At 45.4% G+C, this 12,287-nt stretch overlaps 1 protein-coding gene across 5 annotated transcripts in view; it reads right to left on the reverse strand.

Annotated features, from left to right (window-relative positions):
• DOCK6 (dedicator of cytokinesis 6) overlaps positions 1 to 12,287 on the reverse strand; it is an 84,868-nt gene that overhangs the window by 14,743 nt on the left and 57,838 nt on the right. For 3 of the 5 annotated variants that reach the window (XM_066593621.1, XM_066593619.1, XM_066593622.1), the window contains exons 23-31: positions 10,048 to 10,152; positions 9,137 to 9,220; positions 5,423 to 5,518; positions 5,203 to 5,343; positions 3,866 to 3,979; positions 3,493 to 3,663; positions 2,616 to 2,755; positions 1,191 to 1,360; positions 40 to 194 (exon numbers count right to left, since the gene is read on the reverse strand). In XM_066593621.1, the coding sequence (XP_066449718.1) occupies positions 40 to 194; positions 1,191 to 1,360; positions 2,616 to 2,755; positions 3,493 to 3,663; positions 3,866 to 3,979; positions 5,203 to 5,343; positions 5,423 to 5,518; positions 9,137 to 9,220; positions 10,048 to 10,152 (1,176 nt within the window). The remainder of the gene's footprint in view (positions 1 to 39; positions 195 to 1,190; positions 1,361 to 2,615; positions 2,756 to 3,492; positions 3,664 to 3,865; positions 3,980 to 5,202; positions 5,344 to 5,422; positions 5,519 to 9,136; positions 9,221 to 10,047; positions 10,153 to 12,287) is intronic. The other 2 variants (XM_066593624.1, XM_066593623.1) reach the window with 2 other exon arrangements.

The following is a 12,287-nucleotide window of genomic DNA, read 5'->3' on the forward strand; positions in this document are numbered from 1 at the left end:
ACAACCCAATCATACAATAAAATGTCTATATTCACTTACAGCAGGGGGGAGAGGGAAGCTGGGGGTCTTCTGTACTGCAGGTAGTGGCGACCCTGCTATGGCCATAGCAACTGTCTGACTGATGGTGCCTCCATCCGAGTCCACTTCATCCATCATGGAAGAGGCATGACGGGTCCTCTGGGTATGTGGATCAGCTGAGAAAGGAGTGGTGTGTCAGCAATCAAGCGTACGCAGTCACTCAAGAGCACCTAATATATTGTGCATTCCAATTGCTCAAGATATCTGCTTACTGTCAGTGAATTGGGCCAATCTGTTCTGATTGTGTCCTGGACTCAAGTGCTGGACTTGTTATAGTTTATTATAGCCCTGTTGCCCTGCAGCTGTGTTAGTATATCATGGTCAGGGCAGGATTTCCAGGCAGACTGCTGCCATTCACTCATTGATTGGCATTGATACATAAAAGCCAGAAACCCCTTTGATTCTGAAAGTGTGATATTAAAACATTAAGGGGGAGCTTTAAAGTGGCTTATAAAAGCCACAAAACATGGTGCAAGCCCCGCTTGTGCAAAGCGTTTGCAACACTTGGCGGTCTGTGCTATTTTATGCCACTAGTTTTTATTAAAAAGGGGCGTTTCTTGTTAGGTGGGGGCATGGCCAATCTTAATAAATTTTCCCCCAAGACCCTTACAGGTTACCTTCAGTGTTATCACTTGAGATGTGCCCACACGTCTCCATTAAACCCAGTGCCAGGCCCTGCTTTATAAGGGTCATGTCATTTGGGGACTTAAATACTGCGAACATTTTTACAAAAATAGCACCACACCTGTCCACAGGTTGTGTCAGGTATTGCAGCTTAGCTCTACTAAAGAGAATGGGCCCGAGTTGTGATACCACCTGTGCACAGGTATGGTGCTGCCTTTGGAAGACAGCAGCCATGTTTTTCTGATCCTAGACAATCTCTTTATCAATCTCTGTGGGAACAGCAATAGGTCCATCTTGATTTGCAGCCTCTGAATGTAAATAGTGTTTCTATTCACTGACCGCAAAAGCAGATCTCGCACTTCCTCCATCTCTTATGGCCAAATGTAGTTAAAGAAGCTTGTAAATTATAATATATGAGATTTCCTTTCCAGCAGCCTCCAGAGGTTGGGATCACAGTCTTATATCAAGTCCATTGAATGGATAGTCACCTGTGAAGTCGTACAGTTGGGGCAGCGTTTCCATGACGATACCAATCAGAGGAAGATAAAGACGGGAAATACTCTGCTTGACCGCAAGCTCAGAATAGCGAGGGTCGGTGTCATGGCTGCAGAGGAGATTGTGCAGAACGCTGATCGCCTTCTTCTGCAGGAAGAATACTCTGTTGAAAGAGGAGAGGAAATGACGCAAGGTGATGAAGGAGAAGGAAAACCAAGCTTAAACTTTGTATGTGCAATGTTATGAAACTTTATTCCTTGCCATTTTAAGACCTATACTTGCTGTCAGTGAATGGAAAGCTGAAAGGCTGAAAACCCTGTACAACTCAGATGAGCATTGGTTACATCTGTATCTAGCCTAGACAATCTTTGGTTCAGCGGCACTGATACATTGTAGCAAGTATTCAGTACAGGATGAGATTGGTGCTGTTGATGTGTGTAGCTAAAGGCCCATTCACACACTTGCACTATGGATCCCGCTTCCTGCTCTGAGAGCAGAAAAAGGGAGTCCCCGTGGCGATTGGACCCATCCTATGATAGACAAAACCGTGCCCAATAAACCCCATTGGGGTCCGTTTGGTTTCCATATGGCTGTACAGCCTTTTTCCCCATTAAATAGAGCAGCACGCTGCACTATTCTTTCCAGGATTTTCACTGAAATCAGCTAAGAATGTTCTGAACGGAACCTCCAACACTAATGTGAACACTGCCTTACACCAATGGATACAATTGTAACAAACCCTCAGTTGCGAGAAGCATTTGGTCCAGAGGCGTAACCTGAAGCTCCTGGGCCCCAATGCAAAACCTGGAACGGGGCCCCCAACTATAATGCTTTATTCATAGTACTGGGCTTCCTATATGGAGAAGAGAGGCCTTATGGGCCCCCTAAGGCTCCTGGGCCCGGGTGCCACCGCATCCCCTGCATCCTCTATAGTTACACCCCTGATTTGGTCTGTACAGGTTTTCAGCCTCCACATGTAAACAAGAATATTCCCATTCATTGATAGCAAGCAAAGATATTGAAAACAAAGTGAAATTGAAACAAGGCGATTGCTGGGACCCTCAAGACCTTCCAGCTTCTTTCTGCTACAGCCACGCAACTGATCATCCAAGTGTAATTCTCACACAGCACCTGCTTGGTTGGGTGGTTGTATCAGGAAGACGCTGAAAGGGTTGCAGCTCCATGGGATTTGGGACTGGTGGCTGGTCCTAGCTGTCAGACCCCAATCAATCAGTAATGCCAGCCATCTTATTGGATGGGAAAACCAACATTCACCTGTGAAGGAGTCAGACCACAAAGCAAGGCATGCCAGGAGATGCCAGCGTGCACCCAGGATCTGTGCTCAGGTCTGAGAGATGGCTCCTTCTAAACATGGAGCACACCCTTTTAGGATATGGCCACTTTAAGACAAGACTCACCCTTCGACATCAGGCTCCAGTATCAAGGCGAGCTCTGTGAGGATAATGCCCGACAGGAAGTGCTGCTGTCTAAATGGGACCGAAAGCTCAAACATGTTGGTGACCGTCTTGTCCTGGGCCGGGCTGGAAAAGACAGAGCTCTAAGGAATAGAAAAGACGGAGACAATCATTGGGTGTCCATATTATTACAACCATGTTGGTGCCACCAGCTAGGTTTACACTGGCCTTAAAATAATGTACGGCTGAATACCATAATGGACTGATATTTTCCCCAGCTATGTCTCTGTGACCATAGATTAGATAGCTATGAGATCGGACATATCTACTAGTATGTCCAGTAGATTCATCTGGGGGTAAAGAGTGGGGAGGATAAGCAGCTGCTGGACACTGCTGGCGATGCTCATCTCACAGGGAGGTATCACCAAAATCCCAACTATCACAATGGTTGGAGTCTACAATATCAATATCCCATACATATTCAGGGCTCCATCTGCAGCTAGAAGGAGGGGTGACCACGCAAAGATATATTGTATAACAGTGGAAGATCAATAACAGTCTGTTTGGCAGGGAACTGGTGCCTCTGGGGGGGGCTTTTATATAAATGGAGGTGTGCCTCTAGCTTCGGGGCCCCTAGTCTGGCTCCAAAGTCTGATGTTATATGCTGAGATGTTGATAGGATCATTTAATACATGGTAATGGCCTAGGTTTGTATTGTAACGTTTTGGCATTAGGCTTATTTGTAGTAAGGGTCACTGCTGATGTTTAGTTAGAGGCCAGATGGCCAGGTATTATTTTATGCACTGTGAAAGGTTGTGAACAGTTATGAACATTACTAACGGAAAACAATAAATCCTTTACAATTTGGGGCTCACGTTACCTGTGATGTGGTAGAAGAAACAGAGGGCGAGGGAGAGTTGGGTGGGGAGAGGCGGCGACAGGGCAGGTTTAGGGAGATGTAGTGTTCATGGGAGCAGATGATGCGGATCAGGTCCATGCGCAGGGAGATCAGCACATTTGGGTTTGGTGCCTTTGGTAATTTATTGTTGATCTGGAAAACATGACATCACATATAGAGCAAGTATATACAGATCTCGACATGGAACAGAAATACTATGACCTATGTGTGGTCTTCTCACCTATATGTCATAGATGTCTGACTACTGGGAGCCCCACTGATCTGAGAATAAGGGTTCACTATACATGGAGTGAAGGGGCTATGGTGATTATACTCTGGCATAAAATATCCTCACCTGCTTGTAGTAGGAGCGAATCAGACCAAATACAAATCCTCGATCCATCAGGGACAAGAGATCGCTAAGGAAGAAGGCCAGGCTGCTGTTGAGCCGCTCTGCAAGTTCTGCATCCTAAAGATGAGAGAGACACATCAGGAGGAGCAAATCGAGAGGAGATCCATGGAGTAGTGGGACGAGGGATGAAAACATGGCAGAAAGAGGGCAAGGTGATAACATTTCAAGGTAAGGAAAGGAGAGCGGTGGTTGTGCCAAGAAGGCAACCTCTGCTCATATGTCCTATTATGGCGTGTTAAATCATAAAGCGGGATCCTCCACTCGGGACCCCCCATTCATGATCTATGATGGAGAGCCACTCTGTAAGAGCGTCTGCCGTTCTTATGGACCTTGTCATGTCCTTGTATTACAGGGCAGACAGTCATGTGAATGGCAGTCCTGTAAGATTACATTTCACTGGCTGGCCCCAGCAAAATCATGTGCAGAGAGCGACCATCTGATTGCCCTGGACCCCATGCTCTGAAAGTGCTTGTACACGTTGGCACAACCCATTCAAAGGGCTTGTCCAGGATTAGAGAAACATGGCAGCTTTCTTCCAGAAACAGCATCACACCTGTCCATGGGTTTGAGACAACTCTATAGACTTAAATACTGAGCCCGCCAATACCTATAGGTGACGTCAAGTGAGGGCTGAGTTTGATTTATAGCCAGTGGGTAAGGCCTTAGTGTTTTCACCTGGTGGAAGTAAATAAGATTGTAGGGTCATTTGTGAAGATGGAGATATGGGAAGTTATATATACCCAGCGTGGTCAAATGATTGTCATTTAAGCCCTTACCTTGGAAAACACCACTAACCTGGTGAAGAGATGACAGAGAGCCAGGGAAGGTATCTTTTATGCTCGCCTGCAATGTCTGCTGGTGAAGTCCATGCACAGCCTGAAAATCTGACACTTTTCAGACCATTTTGCATGCGCTCTCCCATAGAAGTCTATGGCTGTACATACCGATCTGAAAAGAGTACGATTTTCAGACCACGCATGGACTTCACAGGGGGAGAGTATAAAAAATACATTCTCTGGCTCCTTGTTACCTCCCCGAACAGCACTGTAACTTAGTCTATGGTGCTGTTCCGAGGTGACCGGTCCCCTTTAAAGAGAGTCTGTCACCTTTAGCACCCACTAATCTCTTCACAGTTTCCACTCATTCATGTCTGACATTGCAGCTTAGTCCAATGCAATTGTACAGCTCTTTTAAGGAGGAGTCCGCCCTAATGTTTTCCCCAGATGATCGAAAAAAATAGAGAGAAAAAACTTCAATCAGCAGCATGCAATAAGTCAAACCTTGAGGTATCGGCTGGTGATCTCAGCGCCGACATTGCTCACAAGAGCCGATATGTCATCCACGAACCTCTCTGGGAACCTCTGTGCACGGGGTGCGTCCAGCCGCTCAGAGTTGTGGAGGTGCAGCGTCATGCTTTTTGTCTAAACAGGAAAAAGAAATAGGATTATATAGAGATGTCGGCCAGTTCTTACCAGTATGAACCAATCCAGAGCCACTTACCATGAGCTGGAAGAAGAACCAGGCCTGGCTGAGAGCCGCTTCACGCACAGGAGTAGCGCTCACCACCCACTGCAACGCCAGCTCCTCATGTAACAGCTACATAGAAAGAACAGTGTCACATCCTACACCTGACTGCAAACTGCCGCTTATCTCTACAGCCCAGACCTACATGCACTACCGGGCAAAAGTTTCAGAACTTCTCAATTTTTCCAGTTATTTTTTCCATTAACACAGTTTAAGTCCAGCAAATAATGAGAAATGGTTCAAAAGTGAATTAAAAACATAAAAATATTGTGAAACGAAACGCAACCATAGTCAGAATTTATGATTTCAGCCAAAGGGCTTTTTTCAGGGAACACATAAGCAAATTATAGTTTGAAATCGGATGAAACTATTCCTCAACTTTTGTAGATTACTTTCAAACCCTGTGATTGTATATAACCAGTCTTACAGCAGACGGCATTACACCCTTTAGGGCAGGATTTTGACAGTTTTGCTCTTCAGGACAGATCACATTTCTATCATAACAGCAAGAAAAAGGCAATTAACCAAAGAAGACACAGGTAATCATAACTCTTAGAAGTAGATCTGTCCTACAAAGAAATTGCCAAGAAAGCCAAGATGGCAATCAGTACAGTTTCCTATACCATCACAAAGTACTTGGAAACTGGAAGAAACTGTCAGGAAGACTTCTGGCAGACCAAAGGCCATTACAAAATCAGATGACAAGTTATTGAGGGTCACCAGTTTGCGTAATCTGTGCCTCACAGCACAAAATCTTCAAGAACAGCCTAATGCAGCAAAAGTAAACAAGTTTCCATTTCAACTATGAAGAGACAACTTCTGTCTGCAGGTTTGACGAGTAATGCTGCCTGTCCACGGGCACTTTTGCATTGCGTTCCTCGCACCGATCATCCGGCCGCGGGTAACGCAGTGCACGCTTTCCATAGCTTTCCTATGGAAAGCGCAGCCCCCCCTGTCCATGAGCGGAGAATAATAGTGATTCTCCGCTCGCGGACGGCAAATCACAGCATGCTGTGAATTTCCACGATTCTCCCCAGTCAGCCTATCTGTCAGATAGGCTCACTGTTTAGATCCGTCTGCTGGCTCCTGCTCCCGGGCAGTGGCTCTCCACTGCGGGATTTCCCAACGCCCGTGGACAGGCAGCCTAACAGTGGCTTACTAATACCTAAGATTGTAAAATTAAAAGTGGAGGAAGGTCTTAGGGACTGATGAATCAAAATTTGATGTTTGGTACATCGTGCATGGTTTTTGTATGCGAGGAGGTGAAAAGATGGTTCCTGAGTGTGAGACACCACCTGTCAAACATGGGTAAGGAAGCGTGATGGTCTGGGGTTCTGAGGTTCCTTTGCTGGATTTAGAGTTGGCAACTTGCACAGGGTGACTGGCGCACTGGACAAAAAGGGCTGCCACAGCATTTTTATACGCCATACAACACCCTCTGGTGTACGCCTAGTTGGTCAGGGGTTCATATTACAGCAAGGCAATGATCCAAAACATACTTCCAGGTCATGTCAGAACTACTTATAAGGCCTTCTTCACACAGGCAACAAAGTAGCGCTTTTTTTTCGCGATGCAATAATGCTACAAATCGCATGTATTTCCTATGGGTCCCTTCTCATTTGCGATGTATTGTAGCATGTGACATTGTGAGTCAAAACCTTGCGGGTTTCACGATATGCACACGACTTGCGAGGTTTTGTAGCTCACGTTTCTCTATGGAGCCTTCCTCTCTGTTGCATCGCACGAAAATGCGGTTTTCGTGTGGTGCAATGCAACTTTGACAGTAGGAAATCCTACTGTCAGAGCCCTAAACTAAGCTGCAGAAAAAAATAATAATAATACATCACCTAAGAAGCGCTGTTCAGCTCCGCTGTGTCTTCCTCCGATTCCCGGCACTGTTCTTCAGCATCTCTTCTGGCCGGGGATTCGAAAATCCCAGCCTCCAGGAAGCGCTGCCTTTGATTGGCTGAGGGCTGCGGCTTAGCCAATCAGAGCCAGAGCTCGATGAATCAATCGCAGCCAGTGAACGACTGTGATTGGTTCATCGAGTGCGGGCTCTGATTGGCTGAGCGTCACAGCGCTCAGTCAATCAGAGGCAGCGCTTCCTGGAGGTGGGGATTTTCAAATTTTCCAGACGTAGCGGAGCTAACAGCGCTTCGTAGGTGATGTATGTGTTTTGTTTTTCTGCAACTAGGGCTTATTTGTGGGGTAGCGCTTATATTTAAAGCCCCCACCAAAAATCCTTGCACGTGGTGCTACAAAGTCATGCAAGTTTGTAGCACTACTTGCAACTTTGTAGCACCACAAAATTGCGGTATCACTGCAATTTTCTCGCAGTGATATCGTGTTGCCTGTGTGAAGGAGGCCTAAAGACAAGAAAAGTCGGAAGGCTTTAAAGGATGGAACGGCCTGTAGATTCTCCAGACTTATACCCCATTGAGTTTCTTTTGGATGAACTGGACAGAAGGGTAAAAGAAAAACAACCTACAAGTGCAGCACATTTGTGGGAACTTCTGCAACAATGTTGGGGAGAGATGTCTGAAGAATATCTGATGCACTTGTAGAAGCAATGCCTTCATTGTATAAAGCTGGTATATCAGCTTTGAAGAGTCAAAAATCTAGATTTATTTTGGTGAAACAAAATCAATCCATTATTTTTGTTCTCATTTTATCTTAACTTGTTTATTTGTTTTATGCTTTAATTTCAAAATACAATTGAGACATTAAACTGCATAAATATCAATAAAAACGGGAAAAATTGAGGTGTTCCAAAACCTTTCGCTAGTATTGTATTCAAGTATAGTATGTAGTATTGCGTGGTGTTCCAGGGAATGCACGATACCAATATTGAAGAGGTACTCCCAGGACAGGAGGCCACACTGGTCAGGGTCTGATAACTAGTAACTCATCCCTCCAGTGTGTCACCCTGTGGTCAGAGGAGCAGACTTCATGTCACATTGCTCCTCCCTTATGTGTCACCCTGTGGTGTGAGGAGCAAACTCTATATGACATTGCTCCTCCTGACACAGGGTGACACAGACAGGAGGTAGGAGCTCTGTCGCATGGCGTTTGCTCCTCTAAATGACAAGGTAATATAGATAGGAAGAGGTAAACACCATGCACATAGCTCCTCTCTTTTGTCTGTGTCACCTCATGGGAGGTGCGGATATAATTTCATACAACTTCTCTCTCCTGTCTGCACCCTCTTGTGATGGGAGGAGCGAACTATCACATAGCTTCTCCCTCCCGTCTTACACCCTGCGGTGGGAGGAGCAAATTGCATGTCACATTGCCCCTCCCACCAAAAAGCAACATATGGGAGAGAGGAGCTGCATCTAAATAACATAGGTCATCCCTCCTCTTTGCATCACCCTGTGGAGGGAGGGGCAGAGTCCTTAATACAAAGCGCCTCTATAGAGAAGACAGCTTTGTTACTCAAGTGCTCCTAACATTAAGGCCACGTTAGACATAAATGGGTTATTTCTGGTTAATACGGCACAGAATCCGGTTAATAAGCTTGTGAATGAGTTAACAGCACACACCGCCCCAACTACACCCCAGCACCTTATTAAAATTAACCAGTAAGTCACCAATTAGATATTACAAGTTAAAGTTAATTTCCGTGCAGCTGACTCGCTGCATTGTGTTTTGTCCATTACTACATCCCAAAGTCTGGTCTTTACCATATACCTTTTTGGCGACGGGGCGAGGCTGAGCGGAGGAAGCTTCACCCTCGATGTAGCTGGAAATGCGGTTTGGACCGCGTTCATTGCTCTACAGGAGCATTAGGAGACGGCAGAGAGAAGAGGATGGAAAGGTAACATGGAAAAAAGAATGATGGGTTAGAGATCATGGGAGAGAATAGCAAAAGGGGGATGGGTGAACGACCAACATAACATGCTACTAATAGACATAGGGTGGTACAGTATACCAATATATAGCATAGTAACTAGAGATGAGCGAGTATACTCGCTAAGGCACATTACTCCAGCGAGTAGTGCCTTAGCCGAGTATCTCCCCGCTCATCTCTAAAGATTCGGGAGCCGTCGCAGGTGACAGGTGAGTTGCGGCGGGGAGCGAGGGAGAGCGGGGGGAAGAGAGAGATCTCCCCTCCGTTCCTCCCAGCTTTCCTCCGCCGCTCCCTGCCCCCCTCCCCCGAATCTTTAGAGACGCGAGGGAAGATACTCGGCTAAGGCACTACTCGCTCGAGTAATGTGCCTTAGCGAGTATACTCGCTCATCTCTAATAGTAACCCTTACGTAATGCAGTGTTCTCCCACCTGTGACTCTGCGGCCGTTGGGACATGCTGAGAGTTGTAATATCACAGGCTGGAGAACACCGACCTGCAGGATATAGCATATATATAAAATGCTTTCTATATCAACCAATCCTACATATGAGGAAGTGTGTGTAATATCCGTAAGTGTTGATACTTCTGCCATGGTATGAGATATTGAGAAATGAACATGCTACAGGGAAAACTGGAAATGTTACAGATGAGATGATAGGACTACACAGCTACGACGGATGAAACGTGCACAGGGCATGCATGAGCGGAGAGGTTGGCACATGCATGACATATATAATGGGAGGAGCGCCACCTGTCGAAGCTCAGAGTTAGAACTGGGCTGGGTTCGCCGTTGCACAGATTTTGGACCTCCGGGACAATAAGCTGAGTTCACCCAAGAATGAGAGCGATCGATCCCCTGCAGGAGAAAGAATTCCAGGAAGAGCAGCTGAATCAGTGGAGGGAAGACCAATATACCAGTAGAGGCAACGTCCAGGAGGAAGAGATACCCAAGTATAGAACCAGATGGAAGACATGCCCAAAATAGACTATATTTAGGAAGAAAAGGAGAGGACATACCCAGTATAGAATAGCCCAGGAGAGATGAAACGGGATGAAGATTAAAGACAATGGATAGACTAAGGTCAGAGGGATGAGAATGAAGACTGAACACACATGCAAGTGGAGAAGAAGGATGAAGAACGAAAAAGAATATATGCAGGACAGATTATACTCAGAGGAGAGGGAAGATGGAAGAGAACTCATAATATGTCCAAGAGAAGGACAAGGGAACACATATCCAGTAAGATACTCTTTGGAAGAGCAGAAAGGTGAAGATGGAAGACATATCCAATGTAGATTATCCCAGGAGGAGGAGGGTGAAGAGGGAAGACATACTTGGTATAGCATATAACAGGAAGATGAGGGAGAAGAAGGAAGACGTGTCCATGAGGAGAAAGAAGAGGGTGATAAGGAGATACATTCCCAGGAGAGATTACCCAAGGCAGAAAAGGGTAACATAGGAAGGGATACTCTGTATAGAGGATACCAGAATTAGGATGAATAAAGACATGCTGGAAGGAGAAGAATCGAGATTAAAGACTTGCCAAGGAAAAGGATATGGACAAAGAATGAAGACATACCCAGATTATACCAGGGGAAGGAGAATGAAGATAGGAGACATGTCCATTATAAATAATACCCAAAAGGAAAAGAAAGAGGGAAGATATATCCAGTATGGATCATCACAAGAGGAGAAGAAAAACGATGAAGAATGAACATGTTTAGTATAGAGGATGGCTAAGAGAAGAGAGGGAATAATGAGAGAAAGCATACAATTGCATCAAGAGGAAAAGAGTGAAGAAATATGATAGAATATCTAAGGAGGATTACAAAAGAAAGGATGAGGTGGAAACACGATAGTAGGGGCTACGGCTCAGGAGCAGCCTCAGACTGGAGTACCTTAGGCCCAGAAGAGCAAACTATCTGAGGAACTACTGTCCTTACGGTCATGTATCATTAATACATGTTAAATCAGCCCAGAAGAATTGTCTCTAGTATCAAATGATTGGCCCCAAATGGGATTTTCTTCTACTGGACCTTGGGGTCCATTATCATATCCGAAACTTGGACCACATAAAAGGAGCCTCTGGTACTCTGGAGGGCTGGTCCGACTGTGGTGGGAAGAACAGGGAAGACACAGCAAGCATAGGAACAGTCCAGGAGGAAGAAGAGGAGGGAACATATACCCAGTATATAGAATGGACAGGAGGGAAAAAGAAAAACCAAGACACAACCAGTAAAGACTAAGCTCAGAATGAAGAGGGAAGACAACTGCAGAGCAAAAGGATTCTGGTAATATCTCCACCACACTTAAGAGCATGAAGGACCAGCAAGAGCTCCAGACTATCAAATGGGTGGATGGTGAAGGTGATGTATCAGCACCCGGCAACAAGACATAGAACGTAGAAGGGTAAAAGGGATGAGGGAAGAAGAAGATAAGAGCAAGAAGATGCAATCTGCTGAAAATTAGAGGAAACAACAAGAGGATTTAGAAATAAAGACCATAACAAATCACAAATAAAGTGGGCATTAGAGGAGAAGAGGAAGTAGAACCAATAAGTGTTGGGTGGAGAAGGTAAGGAGGCAAGAAAGAAGAGTCTAACGGGACAGTAAAACAATGCTAGAGTCACAGAATAGTAGACCAGAATTCCAGGGAGAAAGAAATCTTTGGGTTGTAGGAGCCTTGGTAGCGCCATACAGGAGGCTCACAGCCCTATGTACCAGCTCTGCAAAGACCTGGCACTTGGGAGGCTGTATATAGTAGCTTACAGCTTGTACTGCCTGCAAATGTATACTCTAAGCCAAGCAGCCCGAAAAGGAAGGAGTTAAAGAGGTTGTGTAAGCAAAAGAAGAAGAAAAAAAAAAGTCTACATTTTTGCGGAAACCGCACCTTTCTTGTATTTGGCTGTGTCCCTTACAGCAGCTCAGTCCAATTCACAAAATCATTGTTCAAGTGAATGCGAATGACTTGCAATACCAGACATAGCCCAA

This window comes from Eleutherodactylus coqui, chromosome 2 (assembly GCF_035609145.1).
Source record: "Eleutherodactylus coqui strain aEleCoq1 chromosome 2, aEleCoq1.hap1, whole genome shotgun sequence".
Taxonomy (NCBI): Eukaryota; Metazoa; Chordata; class Amphibia; order Anura; family Eleutherodactylidae; genus Eleutherodactylus; species Eleutherodactylus coqui.